General features: G+C 42.5%; 1 protein-coding gene across 6 annotated transcripts in view; it reads right to left on the reverse strand.

Annotated features, from left to right (window-relative positions):
• The window catches only part of DNM1 (dynamin 1), a 70,153-nt gene that overhangs the window by 32,417 nt on the left and 17,032 nt on the right, over positions 1 to 20,704 (reverse strand). For all 6 annotated transcript variants that reach the window (XR_012654199.1, XR_012654198.1, XM_075056186.1 and 3 more), the window contains exons 2-10: positions 12,247 to 12,320; positions 10,892 to 11,041; positions 9,556 to 9,759; positions 8,922 to 9,020; positions 8,044 to 8,204; positions 6,790 to 6,932; positions 6,575 to 6,710; positions 5,341 to 5,408; positions 4,134 to 4,272 (exon numbers count right to left, since the gene is read on the reverse strand). Coding sequence is in view for 4 of the 6 variants with exons in the window: in XM_075056186.1 (XP_074912287.1) it covers positions 4,134 to 4,272; positions 5,341 to 5,408; positions 6,575 to 6,710; positions 6,790 to 6,932; positions 8,044 to 8,204; positions 8,922 to 9,020; positions 9,556 to 9,759; positions 10,892 to 11,041; positions 12,247 to 12,320 (1,174 nt within the window). In the remaining 2 variants the exon portion in view is untranslated. The remainder of the gene's footprint in view (positions 1 to 4,133; positions 4,273 to 5,340; positions 5,409 to 6,574; positions 6,711 to 6,789; positions 6,933 to 8,043; positions 8,205 to 8,921; positions 9,021 to 9,555; positions 9,760 to 10,891; positions 11,042 to 12,246; positions 12,321 to 20,704) is intronic.

Consider the following 20,704-nt stretch of genomic DNA (forward strand, 5'->3'; position numbering starts at 1 on the left):
TCTGTCTCCACCTGCTGCTGTCCTGTGCTAGCCTAAGGCTTCACCTCCTGTGCTTCACAGCATACAAGGAAAAGTAGCCACACTACCTCCTACTGAGCAGAGTCGATGGAGCAAGAGATCAGCAGGAGAATGATGCAGAGGATGTAATGCCTGGAAAAGTTTTTCCCCAAGCCTTTTGGGACAGTAATCTTCTGTTGACTCCAAATATCTCTTGCAGAACATCTTGCACCTCAAACTTTTAAAATCAACCGTTGTTTTATATATGCTACTGCTCAACACAGCTCTGCAGATGAGATGAAACCTGCAGACCACTCATGCTGTGGGGCTGTGAGGTCTTTTTCTGGCTTTTTATATTTTTCTAGGCTATCTAGATTTTTTTAAGGGGGTCCCAGAAAAAACAAGTAAGTTCCAAATGCACAGGCAGTGGCACAGCAAACAGGGCTTGCAAAGGGCTTGATCCACACTGAGGTGAATGCCAGTGAGCCAGACAGAAGAAACAGGTATGCTAGAGTAATCCACTGGATCCCAACTCACTTCTCAGCTAAAGAGCCCATCAGCTGACACCCACTTCTCTTGGCCTGCTTTTAAACTGCTCTTATACCTGCAGGTTGCTGCTCTCCTTTAGATGCATCTTTATATCCATTTTCTCTCACTAGGTTTCCTGGAGTTCCTGGGATGTGTGTGGAGAAACAGCATGGAAGTGTGTGGGAAGGGGGTGGGCATTGACCTTTCTTTGCATTTTTTTTTCTTTACCTTTTCGCTACACTTTCTGATGGTGGATGTGAGCTCACTCACTACCATATCCACACACTTCAGACTTGGCTCCTTCAACTTCTGCACCTGCTTTTTCACTATGGCTTCAAAAGCGAGGTCAGGCGTGAAGAGACCCGTTCTGCATGGCAGGGGCAGGGTGGGAGGAAGCAACGAGGAAGAAGAAAGCAAAGCATAGAAAGAACAGGAAGGAGGAGGAAAGAGAAGGAAAGAAAAGGGAAAAGAGAGAAAACACAAGGCAAAATGAGAAGTGATATTTTGGTTCATTCCATTAGTTTATTGAACCAGGTGAGCATTGCTATGGGGCCTGTGCACTGCCAAGTATCAGGAGAGTCTACAGGCAAATGGAAGTGGCAAAGGGGAATGAGGTAGGAGCAGCTGGGCCAGTGAAATGGTGAGCTGTCAAGAGCAAGATGAATGCATGGAAACCCCCAGGGATCAAGTGATCTCTTCCTGAAGGAAAGCTTCTTTGGATTTTAAGACAAAGTTGCTTGCCACAGTGAGCAACTGCTTCTCTTCCTAGAGGCTCACCATGTCTTATTTCCCTTTGTCTCAGGCATTCCCTTTTCCTTCCCACCACAGTTATCTCCCCTTCATGTTTTCCTTATTCCAGCTGCAGGAAGCCTGAACAGGAGCCAAGCTAAAACTTGCAAAGGTCTGTCACTTGCATCTTGATTTGGCAGAACTGAACTGCATTGATATCTCTCAGTTCCAGGGACTGAGATAAACTGCTCCAATTTCAGAGCATCTTTCATCTCACCTTCCCTGCAACATTAACTTTCTCAGTAAGAGTAGATGTACCCAATATTTAGGGAAATGCAAACATGCTACAGAGAATCCATAGCTATACATAGCATGCATTCTGCCCTCGCTAACCTGCAGCATCAGACCCAATACAGGCCTGTTGAGGTTTATAAGGAAATATTAATTTCCACTGATACTAAGTGGCCTGTATTCTCAGTGGCTCCACTGTGGAATAGCAGAAAGTCCACAAACTAAAGTTACTATAATACGGCCAAGATTAATCCAATTCAAGATTACTGCACCCAAAGGAGTTTTTCAGCCCATCTTTAACACTTTAGAGCTTTGATGCTCTTTGTCATGCAATCTGAGTCACTTGTTTTAGCATGGGGCATTACTGCTTTGCAAGTGCTTTCAGGGGGACAACATCCCCTTGACATGGGAAGGAGATACTGCCTTTCTAAAGATACAGTTACAGTCAAACCTGGGGTGCCTACAGCTAACAACCAATCCAGGGCTAGCTGTAAATAACCACCACCTCATTTAAATCAGATATTTCCCCCTTCACCTCATCTTTCACATCTCTGTGGATAACAACTGCAAGACCCCAAGCAACACCACTATGAAAACACTCTTCAACACGTATTACACAGGACCTACAACTAGTCTGCTTTTTAAGCAGCAAAGAGTTGGAATATGTCACAGGATTCAGCTTTACCCAAGGGTCTCTCAAGGTGCCAACAATGCCCCTTTTGAGCAAAACAAGGGAATTTCCAGAATTAAGTTCACATCCTCTGACTCAGCAGCAGCTTCCTACTAATCCAGTTGCCCTGCTAAGCTCAATATACACTGTTTCCCCCAATAGACTTGGGAGCCTCTGCACAAAAAAAGTATTTTAAAAAAATCAGCTCCTTCCAGTACCTGAGGATCACCTGAATTACAATATTTTGTTTCTTCAGGTACAAAATTGTAACCATGGCTACAAGAACACACAGAGCAACTAACACTGAATTCAACTATCAAATTCTTAGCAATAGGATCTAAGCTAAAGTGGAATGCTTTAATCCTGAATCTGTGACATTTCCCCCCATCCCTGTGGTCTCTTCTCCTCCCTTATTTCCCACCCTGCTGTACCCACCACCTCATCACTTGAGGAACCTGCCACTGTCAGAACAGATAGTCTATTCTGAAATTATCAGTAGAAGAGGAAACAAAAAGAAACAATGAAGAAGTGGGAAATGGAGGGAAGGATGCAAACAAAGAATGAATGAGATTCTGAATAGCAACTGATGGATGGAGAACAAATCAAGAGAAGCTTCAGAGGGCATGAAAAAGGAGGGCCCTTCTGATCCAGTTAGCAGGCGACTCTGGATACTTGGCAGCCTGAGGGCCTGTGCTTACCTGTCGCCAGGCTCTAATGGCAATTTTCTGGGTGCTCCCCACAGTCACACACCCCAAGAGAGGACAGCAGGACAGAAAAAGGAAGCTCCTCCAGCACTCTAGACACCTGAGCAATCTCTCACTGCATCCACTTTGCTTTCCCAGACTGTCCTGGGGGGCAAAGCATGTGCCTGCATGCCTGAGCCCTTCTATAGAGTCTCTTGGCCCTAAGGACTAGGCATTTCTGCAAGTATCACCACTTGGGCACCTTTCCCTACCCTTGCAGAGACAGGGTGTCAGACTCTCCAGACACATCCTGCAATGCCCATTTATCTGCACCTGAACAGCCAGTGGTGATTCCAGTCTCCAGTGCCCATTCCACCATCCTAACTGAGGTGCCTTTTCACCAACACCTAGCCCTGCCTGAAGCAGCAAGCCATGGCTGAGAGGAATGGCACAAGTCTTCTCATTTTGCTGCCTTTCATCCCCAACCTCAGAAACAAAAGCTGCCATATCCAACAGGCAGAATCAAGGCAGGTTCCCTCCCTCAACCCCAACAAATACCAGTACGGATCCCAAAGGGCAAAACCTGAATCCCTGTCTGAGAGAGCAGAAGGACCCCAGACATTGATGGACATTTCTAACTTGATTCTTCTCAGCCATGTGCCGCTCTTCCAGAACAGGATATGGACCAAGCCAACCAGAAACCAAGCCAAACACCACAGGAACATTTCCCTGCAATACAGCCCACAGCTGTAACTGCTGCAGCCTCTGAAGTTCAGCCCCATACACTCCCCCAGCAGCACCCAAAGACTAGTTTGGGATCAACCATCTCACTTCTACAAGAACAGAGGGGACAGAATTTAAATCCCAGTTTCTGGCCTGGAAAATAAACCCAGATACTAACTTTAGTCAAGTGTGGCCACATAAGAAATACCCTTGGTTTTAGAAGGAATCAGGAGTCATGCTACAGAGAGAGGGGTGGCAGGGACACCTCCAGCACCCCTCAACTCTAAAACATTCAGGGAACAGGACCATGGCCCATGGCCCACAGCACTTCCCTTCCTGTTTGGCTTGTTGGCTGGATCGCCCCAGGCTGGTACTGTTCAGGTCTAGTCATGCTGAGGAGGTGGTTAGAAACACCGAGTGTGGCTGCAGGCAAGTCCCTGCCCAGGTTACAATGCTGTGCCGAAGCCAGCGAGCGGGTGGGAAGGTGCCAGCTCCATGCTGCCTCTGGTTACCTTCTTGGTGCACTGTCTAACGGTATTGATTAACTCCGAAATGACCATGTCCACGCATTTCAGGCAAGGCTCTTTAATCTTCTTCACCTGCTTTTTCACAATGGTCTCAAAGGCCATGTCGGGTGTGAAGAGACCGGTTCTAAACACCCAGGGTGGGGACAAGACAAGGCAGGAGGGGAGAAGGGGCAAGGAGAATGTCACAGCATTACACACACATCTTGGAGCAGGCACCGCCATCACTGAAACCCGGCACACAGGGCTGGGAAGTGTCATGTTCCCCAGACAAACCCTGATTGGAGTCCATGGAAAATGAGGGATGCTTGGCACCTCCCAGGAAGGAGGTGTGAGAGCAAAATACATCCTAGCTGGACAGCCACAGCCAGACCACCATTTCACCTCAACCACCAGGCCTAAGGGTGGCAGGGGCTGACCCCTCTGCAGCATATTTGACCTCAGAGTTGTGCAGCAGATGGGAAGCCTTTTCTGAAAGATTTTTCTTAATGATTAGGACACTAACACATTTGATACTCTTTATCAAGCTCAGCTAGTGACTGAGCAAAAGAAAGGAATGAAAATAAATCTAGGTCAGTATTTGTTCACATCCCAGTGGGCAGGAAGGGCTCCGAGAGGCACCAGACCCCACTCACCTTCTCAGGAGCAGCATGACTTGGTCTCAGGGCTGTGCTTTGACAGCTAACCTCCTGAGGGCTGACGGCAACACAAGCATGTTTGCTAACTACATCCTGGGGCCATTGGGATCCTGGTGATGGGCACCCTAGTGCTCCCTCAAATCTCTAGGGGAGGAGGTGGTCAGCACCAACAGCTGTTTTGAACAACTAACTGTTGGTTAGTAAGCAGGCAGAAAGTGAAAACCAACATTTTAATTTTAACTAAATGAAGGAGTAGTATGGGCTTGCATCCCTCTTTCTATCCTTTCTTATGTCAAGACACAAGGAGGGAGAAAATGTCTAGTTACCAAGGCAGTTTTACCTTTTAGGCCTCTGCAACTCTGACATGGGAAGAGAAAGCAAACTGACTTGGATGATTGTCCCTACTCCCAGATTCAAGCCACCAGGGTGGTCCAAGGACATTAGCCCTCCCCTTTGGCTGACCTACCGTACCTCTGAAGTCTTCAACTCCATTTGGAAGGTCTAGTGGTATTTACAAGGCTATGCAGCCAATGGTCTGCCTAGTGTGTGATACGTGCCTGATACCATGGATGTTCTTGATGGCATAGCTAATCTCCCGCCGCAGCTCCTTCTCATCAAACTCCATCTGCACCAAGAGAGAATTTTATCAGAAACTGTCTGACACTTATTTGCACAACCCCAGGATACACAACAGCATGCTTTACAGAGAAGAGGTCCCATGCCAGCAGTATCATGTGACAGATGAGATATTAGCCCAAGTGTTGGATGCAGAGTCCAGCCATAAAGCTTCTATTGCCAACGCAGACATCCTGGACAAATATGAATAGCTAAGGGCCTACATTTACAGATGCCAAGACCCAGCAGCTCCCAAGGAGCTTCTTTGAGATAAAGCAATAGGACTGAAGTGCTAGGCTGCTTTTTAAAACAAACTGTTTTGTCTCCCACGATTTAGCATAAGGTCTTGGCAGCTGTTTTTTCAGTGAACACCACAAATAGATTTACAATTCACATACAAAAATGTATTATCCAATACAAGGCAGGCTCTTGTATTTCACTAAAAAGGACTCATCTTATTCAAATGCAAAAAAGAAGCAAAATGCAGAAAATCCAGGAGTCGAATGATTTGGCTCTTGAGTCTGTTCCAACTGACATTAAAAAAAAGTTTTTCCGTACCACTTCTGATCAGGTTCATGTACTTTGCCATCCAAGAAAACTATCATTCAATAAAAATCCTCTTCAGCTGTTATGATAGTAGAACAGTTTCTGTTCACTTATAAGGTACAGACAGAAGTAATGTCAGGTATATCTACATCCTCTTTCCTGCTTCTTGTGTATCTGTTAGGGCAACTTTACATCTAGTCTGGTGCTCAGTATCAAGGAATTACAAATTTCAGCACCATTCGTACTATGTGAAATTCAGTCAAAGTAGCTTTGACACAACATATCTGCAAGGACATTCAGTCATTCATTTACTATTGTTTGTGTTAAAGGAAGTTATTTTGCACATTTAATTTAGCATTTAGGAATTAAGCCAAAGAACTTTCTCTTAGTTAAATGACAATATTTAAGTTCTGTCACAAGGACAGGGACTGAGGGAAAGGTCAGTACTATGGGAAGGCTCCAATAAAGGAAACAAAATAAGCAAAAAAGGTGGTAAAAGGAAAAACATGAAACAAAGTAGTCAAAAGGGAAAGAGAGATGATGAAATATACCAAGAGGAGTAAGGAGACAGACAGAAGAGGTAACACACAAGACAACAAAGTGGATCTCAGCAGCACAGGAAAGCAGTACCTTCACCAGTTCAAAGGGGAAACGCTCATGGAAGATGCGGTTAATCCTAGCTCCTCCTGACAGCTCATAGGTATCAATTTGGTCTCCAGAGCCTTCAATGCGTTTCTCAAAGTCCACGGCAAACTGCTGGACCATCCTGAAAACAAAAAGCATGAAGTGGAAGTCATGGCTGAGCAGTCATCTCCAGGGAGGGACATACAGCTGAGGCCACTTACTGAAGCAGAGCTTTGGTCTTGCGAGCAGGGTCATCAGGGCGAAAGTTCTTGTACTCCTCCACCTCTTTCTCAATGGAGAGAAGCTGGCTTTGGAGCTTGTTCCGCAGCCCTGGCAGGGTGTCACGGATGTGGTTGGTCAATTGCTGCACAAGAAGAAGGTTTAAGATTATAAACCTCTAGGTAGTTACTGGGAAGAGTTTGCTACCTCCACACCACAAAATAAAGAGGAATGCTCCTCTCTTCTGTGTTCAATCCTTCTGAGTGGTTCTAACAAAAAGTCTGTCCCAGGACAAACACCAGTTACAAGCTGGGTGTATCCTGCCTCTCAGGCTCCTACCTATTGCACCCCTCTATTCTTGACTTTCACTTTACCTTCTAGTCTGGTACAAAACTCCCATTCATACAAGCCTGCTGTCTCTAACCCAAGAATAAGCTTCACATAAAAGTATTAGCATTTGCTATTTACACCAGGGAAAAGGCTATTCTGTCTTCAGCTTAGCACACCACTGACACCCAAGGTGGTGGTTAGGCCCTTTTTCAACAGTAAGGATGACAAGGCAAGGTGGAAGGAGCTAAAACCACTGAGGAGGCTCCAATAAGAGGGATTCCACGGAGCACAGCTGTGGAAAAGTCCAGTTTAAAGATGAATATTTAAATAAGGAGGAAAAAGGACAAAGTAATTCTTCACTTAAGGGAATATTTTAAGGGAGCAGAGAGGGAAGCAACAGTAAGTTGCTACTGTATGAGACAAGAGATAAGAGAGACTCAATAGATGGGAAAATGACTACCAGTATCACATTTAAATCAATCTTTGCAGCTTACCATTAGGTACAGAGACCACTAGAAACTTGGAAGGTATCTTTTAGCTTAACCAGAAAGACCTTGCATTCTGATAGTGTAAATGCCATGAACCACCTATTGATTTTGCACCAGCACCACTGAGAGGATAAAGAAGTGCTCTGCCTTTGGTGTGTAAGCTCCATTATTGGCTTTAATGTGTTTCATTGTATCAGTATTATACAAGTCAGGCACACTTCATAGGACTTGGCCCCAAAACGCTTTTTATGATGCAGAGAAGGAAGAGTTAACCAACCTTCACAAGTCTCACTGCAGCAAAACAATTTAACTTATTTGTCAGTTTGTTGACCAGAAGTTGTAGCTTTTCCTGTATTCTTCCATCTCAGAAATGCCCTGATGGCCAGCCTAGCCATTCTTATGACATAGTGGGCAGCAGTTCTTAACTGTTGACAGTACCTGGTTCAATACTTTCTGCAGGTAGGGGGTTCCCATGCGATCAGCCATGTGTCTGTAGGCCGGGTGGGAGAGAAAAAATTTTCTCTCTGCAGCCAGAGCTGCCTGAATGTCCTTCTTGCCATCAATGTCCTTCTGACTTCTGTTGACTACACCAATGTAACCTGTAACAGTGGTGTTAGAGATCAGATGGTTGCAAGGATGAGAATGTAAACAGGACTCAGAAGGAAGTCACCCAACTGGCAGCACTGCAAAAGGGGAATTCTAGTGGCAACACATTATTAAGAACCAATTGGAAGAGTTTAAAACTAGAACTTCCTCTGAATAGCACAGGTTCTGGTATTTTGGTATGCAGGACAAAAATGACTATGCAACTGAGAATTAGCTTATTTATTACTGTTCCCCCAATCACAAAGCATACCCTAGTCTCATTCATTTGAGACTTCTGTTAAAGTCCTTAGGATAGGTACTTCACTATGGCTATACACAGCACGTACCACAGTCCAAAATTATTTCACCTGATATACTATGGCAATCTCATGTAGATATAAGATGAGGGGAGTCTTTTAGACAGGAGTTCCGTTTTTGCAGCTTGCCTTATTAAAAGTAAGGAAAGAGATAGTAAAGATAAGAGCATAAGGCTATGTTTCTGCTAGGACTACATATCAAGGTACAAATACCTAAAAAGTTCCTATTAACAGCATGACTGATCCCTGTTCCCCAACTTTTCTCAGTTCCAGCTTGGAACAGAGATGGCTTAACCACAAGCTGTAACAGATGTTGCAGGAAGGGGATGCACTGAAAGAAGGGGATGAGGCCAGGACACCTCACACAGGGAAAAGACAGGAAGGAGACCATGGACAAAGCATGAGGAAACATACCTCTACGAAGAGGAAGTAATTTATTTTCTAATACATCTCGCGCATCAGTTCCTTCATCCATAAGATCCAGCTTAGTGATAACTCCAATAGTGCGTTGCCCTACAGAAAAAAACAAACATACTTGATCAAACAACTTGTAGTATTTTCCTCTGTTCACAAAGCTTACAGATTGCCCAACTTGGCTACTCAAGGGCTCTTGAACTCAAACATTACAGTTCCCATCACGTCCAAGAGGCCATGAGAGCAAAACAAACAATAATTGAGCTCAGTTCTCAGTTACATCCTGCTGAAACATACACATGCTATGCCACATCTGCTGTGTAGATTTTAGTGAGGGATTTTAGTGCAGATTTTCCTACTTTTCTCCAGGAAGAATGCAGATGACTAAAGGAAAGGAAATCCTTCGCCTCTTCAGAAATGGGGCTCAGACAAAGGAAGAAAAGGGGAATAATAAAAATTCTATTACAGTAACTGTTAACACTCACTAACACCTCTCAGAAGAATGTGTGTTGGTGGAGATACAACCCAAGACAACAGACAGGAGCCCACAGCTACTGGGCTAATCACAACCAAAAGGTAAAAGGAAGATCAGGCCACTGTCCAGCAATGTCATGCTAAATTAAAAGATATTTACCTTGAGGATCCACCTCCTTTGCAACCTTCAGGGCATCAGAATTGGCCAAATCAGAGTTGGCTGGGGATACTGCCAGGATGAGACAATTCTCTTTGGTGACAAACTGCATAAGCATATCTCGGATCTGAAACTCGATGTCAGGGGGCTGGTCCCCCACTGGGACTTTTGTCATACCCGGTAGATCCACCAAGGTCAGGTTCAGGACTAGACACAGGAAACAGGAGATAGCACAAGGGAGTGTTGAGGTTGGAATATTCTGGTCTGTAAGTACCACCTGTAGCTTTAATGTCTCCAATATATAACAGGCATAACAGATGCACACACAGAAGCACACAGAGCTTTCTAGTTCCTTTGTTACTGCTTAGTAAGAACTACTTGCTAGTTGTTACTAGTCATGATTGTCAATGATCTCATCACCCTTCCCTCTAAATCACTTGTTTTGTCACTGATCAGGGAAACTGTGCCCTCAAAGTCCTAACATATATGCTACACTGAAAGGGAAGGGATGACTTTTTTTTTTACTTTATAATAAAGACTGGAGAGTCAGAAGAGTTGGTTCCACTCATTAAGAGTTGTCCCCAGTATTGAAGAGCTCAGTCCTGCCACCCTTATTCAAGGGAGGCTCCTGTCAAAGTCAGCTGGGCCTTCTCCTGAAGGACTACAATATGCAGCCCTATAACTTTTTAATTGTCTTGCTGAGAGAAAAAATTAAAACTAAACATCAAGCACAAGTTCTACACAGCCAAATGCTATGTAGCACTGAGCTGCTGCTTTCCAAAAAAATGCCCATATAGCTGTTCACATTTAAAGAGCTGGCAAATTCGGGACTATGTCACTCCCTTGTTTAAGCAGAATTCTTCCACTGAGATCAGCGTCATATGACGTTGGGACTGCCTGTAAAGAACTATACAAAGTACATATTTACATGCAAACAGAAGGCAAGTGCTCTTTAGGAAAGTCACTCTCCCCATCATCTTTTTTTTTGTTGTTCCATTTATTTGCCCAGTAAAGCAGTACCAGAAAGCAGGGAGAGACAGCAGCTCTTCACTGTAATGCCTATACTAATGGAAAAGAACAGCCCCAGGAACAAGTTTCTGCACAGACATCAGTTGTTTCAAGGAGAAGTTCTGCTAGCAGTCAGATACTTCAGCTGGCAGACAAACCCGTTGTAGCAGTATGGTTAAGGCTGGCAGTTTGATACAGCATGGCACATGGAGATTAACTTCAAAACCAAGTATACTCCCCATTTCATTTCTGTTCCTTTTGTCTTTAGTTCATGACAAAGCAGCAACCTGCCTCATCTATCTCCTGACTCAGATGCTACATTAGGACTCACCATGGGGAGAGTAGACTCGAAGATTGATGGGCACAGGGGAAATCCCTTTGTTGGAGCCAGTAACACGATCTGTTTCAGCCTCAATCTCCAAACGGACCTCCTCAAAATCAGTGAATTTCTTTCCTTTGCAGTGTAGGAACTCACCATATTCTATTTAAACAGAAGCAGAGAATCAGAAACAGTCAATGAAATCAGAGAAACAATCAAAGTGTAATGAAAACATCATGTCCTGAAGCAAAACAAACCAAAAAACAGTTGAAGGGATTCAGTCTGGCAAGGGCCTTTCCCACTAGGACCTGGCAAGTTGGCATAGAAGTTACTGCAGTCACATTATCTGATCAACATCTGAGAGAATTCAGTTGAAACCAACACATTCACAATCCAGCTTTTGTCTCGGCAGAGGTGGCATCCTTGCTTGTCTTCATTCAAGTAATAATCCAGGACCTTCACTGTTGATAGTATGCAAACTTAGCATGCACCAGCCTGCAGCAGTGGTGACTTCCACAGCTACACTGGGAGATACCCTGGTATTCAGGAGAACTTGGACTAGCTCTGTATTAAAGTGCTAGGGGTTAATAACAGTCTCATTACATAATGAGAACAGACTCGAGAGGCTCAAGAGAAAAAAAAATCCAACCTCCTCTTGACATGGTTTTGAATTCACTGGTGGTTGGGGGTTTTGTGTGTCAGTCCTTAAGTAGGCTAACCAATCCAAAAACTCTGTTTTAATTTTAAATTTTAAAAGCCTCCTAAAAGTCAAATTGTCTCCTTACTGTAGACAAGAGGATAGATCAAGTTCACCTGGGAAGAGAGGAAAAGTACCTTGAAACATTCACTTGCCAACTCCAGGGTAAGACCTTAATTTATGTTAAGGGGGATGGTAATGAAAACATCCTGCAAGTAAGTAGCAAAACCAGTGAAGAACTGCCCAAAAGACAAGCCACAGAACTCTGTAGTCTTTCTTCTCCAGATCCCAGTGTTCTCCCACTGGGTTTTTGGTACATTAAATCACTTTGCCCCCTTATTTCAGTAGATTACCAGCAGGGTCATCTGGCTTTTAGGTCTTACCCACACATAAGAGTCACAGCTGCATAGGCAAAGGAAAATTGCGATAAGTGTATGCATGGAGCCTTGTCTAATAAATTAAAACAAAAAACTAAGAAGCATTTCGCTTCTTAAAACTTTTTGCATCAGATGTTAAACAGGTAGAACTGAAAAAATCAGCTGCAGGTCATTTTTACTGGGGAAAATTCTTATTTATTTTTTCCACACTGAGCAGTGCCGCTGATCAAATAAGACCTTTCTTGACTAAGACAGCAATCCAGCTGGACACACAGGGAAGGTAGCTCACATACCTGTGCTGGCATTTACCAGCTGCAGGACCAGCGGGCGTCTGGTTACAATGCCAGATCCACGTGGCAGAAAGTCCCTGAAATGAAACAGGAAGTTTCAGATAAGTGAATGATTGTTTCCTTCCCTTTTCATAGCTTTTCTGCTTCTATAAGTATACATGGATTCTAACAGGGAGTCTCAGCCAGGGGCACAAAAAAGTTTGAGGCACTAAAAGCCAAGTGCTCCTCCTCAAGGAGCATAAGAGCTTGCTGTTCTGAAGAAGCCTATAGTCACAGCACACCCCCTCTAATCCTGTCTGTTAAGAGCTACAGCTCCTTCAGCTGAAGTTCCAAGCTAACTAACAAGCCCACTTAATACAGCTGTCTGTACTTTGGAAAAAATTAAACTCTTTCATCAGAAAGAAAAGAGAAGTTGAAGCAGAGCCCAAAAACTAGCATGCCTCCTTTTGACAAAATACAATTACCCAAACTACAACAATCACTCACACTCTGCACTTCAGGGCTTGAGAAGACACCACATTGTTCCAGTGTGCAAACACCATATGATACATCTGAAAGAATAAACAGCAGCCAAAGGCTTGCCTCCACCCAGGGTTTCCCCTGGCTAACTACTCAAGATATAAGTAGTGCCGAGGCAAAAGCAGGAGCAGCTTCCTTCTATATCCACAAGAATCCTGAATTTGTGGACTTCAAATAATTTCAAAGGAAGGAAGCCTTTTACTATCCTTCTCCAAATGCTGACTTAGCAGCCACAGCCCACAAGTTCTCCTTTGCTTTTTCTTTTTCCAAATCCAAGTGCTTTGAGAAAGGCTAGGCATGCTCACTGCATCTGCTGATGACCTTGCTAGTTTGTGGCCTGGTTTTCAAATACTCAGCTGTTCATGTGGCTCTTCAAGAGCCACTGAGCATTTCTGAAAACATGAACGATTGCTTCCTTGCCTAGTGGGAGAAGCATCACTTCAAAACATGGTTCCTACAGCATGAATATAGTTTTCTTTGTTAAAATAAGTCCTACCTACATTGTTTGGATTCTGGCACACAACCCTCCCTCCCTTGATAGCTGTGGCAATGAATAATTTTGCTAATTCAGTAGTGACTAACTACTTCAGTGAATGAGAAATCCAGGGCCCTCCATTTTGAGCATCTCGCTCTTAGTCCTACATGAGCTTAATACTGACAAAGGAAGTGCAGATGAGGAATGAGCTCTTGCTTTAACACGTTAGACAAGAACTTAGCAGTTTTGTTTCGCTCCTGGTTTGGCCACTGATTTCCTATGTAATCCTATGCAAGTTATTCTACTTCTCTGTATTTCACTTTCCTCAGCTATAAAGGTAATTCTCCATCTGTGGGGCTATCAGAATAACTTGATAATATCAAAAACTGCAGAGCAGTTTCAAGTGAAGGGAGGGTAAGGAGGCATTCTACAATCACTAACACCTCAAATAAAAGTATCTCCTCTAAGTCTGGAGTAATGGGACCTCTGGTACCACTCTACCAGTTAAAGTAAGACCATAACCCATTCTCATTGTTTCAGACTTTTCAGTAGTATAAAGAGTTAACCAGGGTTTGTCTTTCATTTGTTTTTCAAATAATACAGCTCTAGTTTTTCCATTCCAGTGGGATTAACCCTGGAATCTTTGAGGCATTGCATCATTCTAGCAGTTTTCTGCTGTCTCAGCTCTATTCCTATAGATGTCTGTGGTCAATATGTGAAAAAGTCCTACCCTAGCATCAGTTTTTAGCATAACAAATCCATCTGAGCTGCACTGACTTATTTTGAACTTGCTGTACCTGAGAAAAAGGTATCCTATTACTATAGATCCCTCTTCTAGCATATTGAGACAATACTCTAGCTATTGATCTCCAACTTGCACTATTAAATCCTGCTTTACTGGAGGAAAAGCACCACTTGCATTTAGAAGAATGAGCCCTCTAGGAATTAAGATTCCACTCACATTGTGCTCCATGTTTTCCTGAAGCCTTCTACTTTGGCCAAGATCCTGATTTCTCTGCTGTCCTTGTCACAGCTACAAAGGTAAAAACTTAGGACAAAGGTAGATGGAAAACCTATGTGGCATCTGGGTTCCAGCATTAGAAAACAAAAAATGATCCAATGTATTGTGTTAACTGAGTAGCTCCTAGGCTATTCCAAGGAAAAAACACTAAGTCCTCATAGAAGACAAGATGACAAATCCATTAGCCAAATCTAGTTACCTAAATCAACAATCTTAGTGCTGCTTTAATTCGGAGTGAAAATATGTACAATCTGATCTCTAATATCAGAAAATTAATGTGTGTTCTTATCCACAAACTATTGGGGGTACATGCCATTCAACTTTTAAGTTTTGTCTATGCTTGACTCCTCTCAGGAGTTACAGCCAAAGAGCTTCATAAAAAAACAATTGATGCAGTATCACCCCATTGTATCTATATTATTTCCTATTCTTTTATTCACCTCCTTTCTCTCTATAGTCTCTGGGACAAACTCCTTCCTCCTTCTGCTCCAGCTAAGCCTTTCAAATCTTAGACACTAAAAAGTACAGATTAGTAAATTCTGTGGCAAGCTGGCTGGGTGCCATGGAGAAGGCAGTGTACCAGTGTTGCCTGCCCTCTTGCAGTAGGCATAATACATTGCTTCTGTAAATAAACTACAACAACAGAGCATGTGTGACATGGACAACATGCCCAGCCCAGGTTTTGAGGAGCCAGGGGAAAGATCTACACACACACCTACTGCTCCAGAAAGAGCAGCACAAAGTGATGAAATTAAGGCAGAATCAGGGAAGCAATATATTGAGATAAGAACAACCACATGCCAGATGACTTGGGTAGACAAGAGCAGAAGGGTTAGATAAACTGGCTTATTCAATTCCAGTACAGGATATGTACCATAGCAAAGCTGGAGGGGGGAAACAGATGGAGTAAGTCTTCAGAGATAACATGCTGTAAGGCTCAAGAGTGCTGGAACAAGGGCAGCAGGGATTCCACTTGTAAGACAAGGCAGCCTCTAGCATGACATCAAAAGCAGCCTCATTACATACATCGCTATACAAGACTATGTGCCTGAAATAGGTTATTCAGTTAGGTTGAGGGCACCAACCCCCTGTTTTCCTCCTTCACTTTGTATCTTAGGAACTTAAAATTACTTTTTTTGTTGCTTTGTTTGTAACATGCAGAAGTGGCATGACAACATTTGATTTCCTATGCTTTTAAGGAATACCACAACATGCCACTTCTTCAGGCTAGGCTTCATCAGCAAACACAACAAAGTAGCAGCTAAAACAGACAGAGAAGCTGTATTCAGGGAATAGAAATACTTAATTTGCTTGTATCTTTTTTGCTATTGACTCAAAATTCCCTATCAAGATATTGAGGTATCAGTTTTAGCAATGCAATTCCAAGCATTTTATCAGAGTTGGAAAACTTGGAACAGCTACATTCCCCAAACTGTCAGTTATTGGAAGGCTTATTTAACGTATTTCACACTCATCTTTTCTTAACTACTGTCAGAGAGAGGATATTGAGCTATGTAAATTTTTGGTCTGACCAGCAATAGCTCTCCTGTTCTAAACCAAGACAACAAAAAGAACCAAGGATGCAAACCCTGATGGGTGTCCGGCTGAAAGTGACCTGAAAAGACATTTATTGTTACATTTTACATTGCTCATTTCTGAAGTGCTTACACATATTCTCAACTAGCTTCACAGCTACCTCAGGGCAAACCCAATCACATCATCCCTTCCAGTCTTATTTCTATTTTAGTATGTAGAGCTGCATTAAAGTACAGATTTGGGCTGAAAGCTGCATTAAGAACACAACAGAAAAAAAAAATTGAGGGATGATAAACAATCTAGCAGTTACTATAGAGCAACATTCGAACAAATTCCAAACACATTGGAAACATATTAAGGCAATCAATGTCATGCAACAATACATTTATAATCAGGGCACTGAGGACTTGGGCTTTCCCTACTAGTTTTTTAAATCTAAGACAGAGACTCTATACAGAAACCTCCATGCATTAGGCATCTTGGAATCTTACAGGTGCTATTAATTACAGAAAAAGCACATCTGCTCTATAAACAAGTTTGAGTTCAATTAATGACTTGCACAGTACAGAGGTTAAGAAGTTAAAGGTAACTTGGACCAAACATATTTCCCCCTAGACTATTTATAAGACACAGGAGATAGACAAACTGCTTGTATAATTCAACATGTATTCTATGGAAAGTGAAGAAAAACATTGATAGGTGCAGTCAAAAAAAGAAGTAGGACAGATACCCATATGAAAAGTTTGGGACTTCCTGAAGAGGCACACATTGAAACTTTCAGACAAGTTTCTTGTGTTTATTCATTGCTACTACATTGAAGAAAATGTGACTGTCTCCATTAAAAGAAGAGACTTGTATGAGCTGGTTTGCTGCAGTAGGGCCACATTTGTTCCTAAAGAACACACACAATTTGCTGGTCAAAAAAATACTTGTTTACTCCTTTGGTCAAACACTTGATCTTGATCTGATGTTTTCTTGTTAAACAAGAGATAACTAGATCTTTGGAGTAAGAACTAGTCTTTCAGCATGTCAGTGATCATTATGGGCATATTGTGCCTGGTTCACCCACTTTGTTAGAATAAATGCTCTCAAACCTGATAAACACAAGAGAAAAAAGTGATTGCATGAGCAAGTCTGTCCCTTCATGCTTTGCTAGAAGTGGTTAGCTCACTGTTTTAGGTTTGTGCTCTAAGGCTTAGAGATTCCCCATAACAGTTACAGCGGCATTTAATTCCAGCAATATAGCATTTGCAGGTAACCTGCCTGTGATCTTGTAGCCATGACATTCAGTAATGGCAACCATAACTTCCTAACAGTGAAGGAAGGTAACATACTAGTAGCATCCCTACGTGTCGGCTCAGACTGCAACTGCTTCTCAATAGCTACTCTTCCACTGCAAGCATGAGCACTGTGCATTTCCTCCATCAAATTCAAGTGGAAAAGCACCTCTGCTGGCCATCTACTTTGCACTACATATAGACGCTGTCTACTTTTTTGCAGCTCATTGCTTTAATATGAGGGCCCCTGAGGTTTGTCAAAAGATCACTATGTAGTACTGACCAAGATATTTAATTTCAGCTATAAACACACCCATGAGAGGAGACTGCATTAATGCAGATGTTCAGAGAGAGACCCAACAGAAACACTTTCTTTTTGCTCATATGTTCTAGAAACCTTAATATGGCCAGACAAGAAGGCTTCCTGCAATCCTTCGTGTGGCACTACAAATGCATTTTTACTAGCCCAGCTCTCAACCCAGCAAGAACTCAACTTCAAAACTGAAAGATACATGGAAAATGCACATACAGGGAAACCCAAGAACATTTGTCAGTTCACAGGACAGGCAGCTAGGACTCCTGAACTATAAAAATCAATTTTGCCCCTGGTTTATTAAGCCTTGTGAACAAGTTACTCTTTGTACCACAGAATTAAAACAGTTTTGCACCTTCTCCATCCACTGTTAATCTATATTTCTGAAAGGACTTTCAGTCACAGCTTTTTCATGCATGATTTCAGTCTTCACTGGACTTGCAACAGAAGTCATCTGCAGTCAACAACAGAACCAAGCCCATGGCACCATCTCTTGTTCTAAATGGAAGACAGACCAAATGCTTCTACAACCACTTACTTTCCCTCCCTCCAGGGAGGGTGGAAGGCTTGCAGAGCTATCTGTAGAGGGCTTTGAAATACAAATCTAGGCCTAGTCTAGATATACCAATACAGCATCCTTGCAGTTTATTGCTTGTCAGTCCTTTGAGATTCTTGGATTAGAATGCACTAGAGAAGGTAAAGCCCCAATTAAAAAGCCAAAACAGCAGCTTATGAAGACATAAAAGTGAACACTACCATCTGATCATTTAATTTCAATTCCATTTCTTATTAAACATCTACAGACAAATAGGGTATTAAGGGATGTGATTAATCCCCAGTTTGGATTATATTAGTTTCAGAAAATTAAGATTTAGACAGCCTCCACAATTTCACATGACTGTTTCTGTTTTTCAAATCCAGTATTTGTTATTTCCTGTATTCTGGTGGTACCCAGGGACAGCAATTCCAGCAATTCAATCAGAACTGCACTGCACAAAGCACTATGCCAGTACACAGCAAGAAATACAGTTCCTGCCCCTATGGATTTTAGTATCTGGTTACACAGTTCAGACCTGCTCCTGCTTAAGCTTAGCACTATCTTTATTTCATCTGTCAAGTCTTATAGTTCATCATTCATCATTCAAACACACCCAGATCAAGAGTTCTTCATTAGCTCATCATGGCACAATGCATTACAAGAAACCCAAGACAATTTAGGGCTATCAGTAGCTTTGATGTATGACTCTTCTGATCACTGCGCTGATTAGCAACATTCACATCTTCATATAGGCTGCATTCTATGAACAGCTTATAAATCTCCCTGAACATCACTTCATCTCACAGCGCAACAGCTATGTTTTCAAACATATTCTTACTTCAGCATGTGTCTCAAATGAATCCTTAAAACACAAGCTGACACCTATGCAACACATTAGCCACAGAATATCTGCAAGGCTAAAAGTATTTCCTATTAATCTTACTGACTGTTAAACAAACACCTCAAAAATGGTCATACCTTTCCACGTAGGCATTAACTCAAGCACAGTGCTCCTTTGTAACAGACATCATCTATTTCTACCAGAAGGTAGAAGCCTGATGCAGGAACAGCCCTTGAGAGCACCTTCCTGGTCTGATCCTTCAAGTGACACGCAAGTACATTCATAAGCAATTCTGTAACTTTGGACATGGGGCAAGAACAAGGACAAATAAGTTCTTTCCTCTGCCACCCAGTAGGTTAACAAGAGCACTGCATTACAGATTTAGACTGTCCTTTCCTGCTGACTTTGTGGCCTCTATGAGCTCTTATCTTCCCTGAGCCAAAGTGCTTTTCAAACAAAAAAATCCAGACAGGTCAACATGAACAGCAAGCATTTAAAAGCAGGTGCTATGAACAAAAGCACCCATCAACCAGCTATTCTGTTTTTCTCTACCCTTATCTTTCATCTTCCTTTCGTGCTGCATCATGTGAGCTTGGACACCAGTCCTACAAACTCGTAATCACGTGGTAAGTCCCATTCCTAGGTAGCCACATTTTTTTCCATTAAGGTTAGCACTTTTAGACTCAGAGAAGTTTAAGCCAGGGGATGCGTGTTATTTATCTGCCAATCTCCACAGCACAACAGTCCGCCTAGCTTTGACCCACAGTGAAAGAGAGCAATTCCATAAGCACTTAGTATACTATCATTTCTTATGGTGTAATTGGTACTGGTCACACAGTGGATACATATAGAAATAAAGATCTATTGTAAGTACACCACATTCCAGCATACTAGCAATATTATTGCGCACAATGATTCATTATTCAAGAATACAATTGTGAAAAATAAAGACAGGCAATAGTTCATGAGTGTCATCATAATATACATGTTAGCAGAAACAAAAAAATTAAAGAGAAGGCTTCCCACTGCCTTGCACCTTGAGTTCCTATTTACAGTAGTGCAAAGGGAGGTTAACACTATTGTGCTGACTTGGAACACTCACAATTGCTTTGTTAAGTAGCTCTGGCACTCAGAAAGCATCTCCAACACCTAGCCATTTCTCCCCAGTACAGCTCTCCAGATCAGTAACCAAGAAGGGCCAAGCAGACCACTTTTCAAGTGTGGGAGTTTGCTGTACATAATACAAGTTCCCAGGGACTCTTACAAACTTCACAGGTGCTGTCCGACCAAGGCAAAGCACAAATGCTGGTATAAGCTGGACCCATTTATAGCATACTACTGGATAATTTGCAAACAGAGACAGAAGGGATAGATAATGAACTAGAAAGTAACTTCTGAAGTTTGCACCTTCCCCTATTTCCCTATCTGCCTTGAGTTCTTCTATTCCTTTGCACAGCATTGCAGTTGATACCAGCACAGGTCCCCAGCAAGTGTGAGGGGCATTCTGTCTGAGATGCCTTTACTAAGGTTTTATGCAGAGACTGAGGCAGTGTGGTCTTCAAACATGAAAGACCAGCAACTATGCTAATTCACTGTAAGAAAAAAAGTAAGTGTAGAAATAGGTTGTATTACATGTCTATACACACATCCTGCTCCAGAACTGACATTATGATTCTCTCCACAAGAATCACCTTTCTGTTTTGTTTCCTCTGCCCCTTTTACAACTGACCAGGATGTGTGGTGTTCTGGAGCTCTCCTGCATTTTTTTCCCATGCTGTGCTCTACCCTTTATTCCAAATAAGGAAAAACAAACAAACAAAAAAGTAGCATATTCATTGATTTAACATATGAAGTAAATAAAGCTATATAAGAATCCTACATTTACTGCAAAAGGCAACATTTCAAAAACCATAATGATCCCACATCACAGGCTTTGCCAAA

This window comes from Buteo buteo, chromosome 23, assembly GCF_964188355.1.
Source record: "Buteo buteo chromosome 23, bButBut1.hap1.1, whole genome shotgun sequence".
Lineage (NCBI taxonomy): Eukaryota > Metazoa > Chordata > Aves > Accipitriformes > Accipitridae > Buteo > Buteo buteo.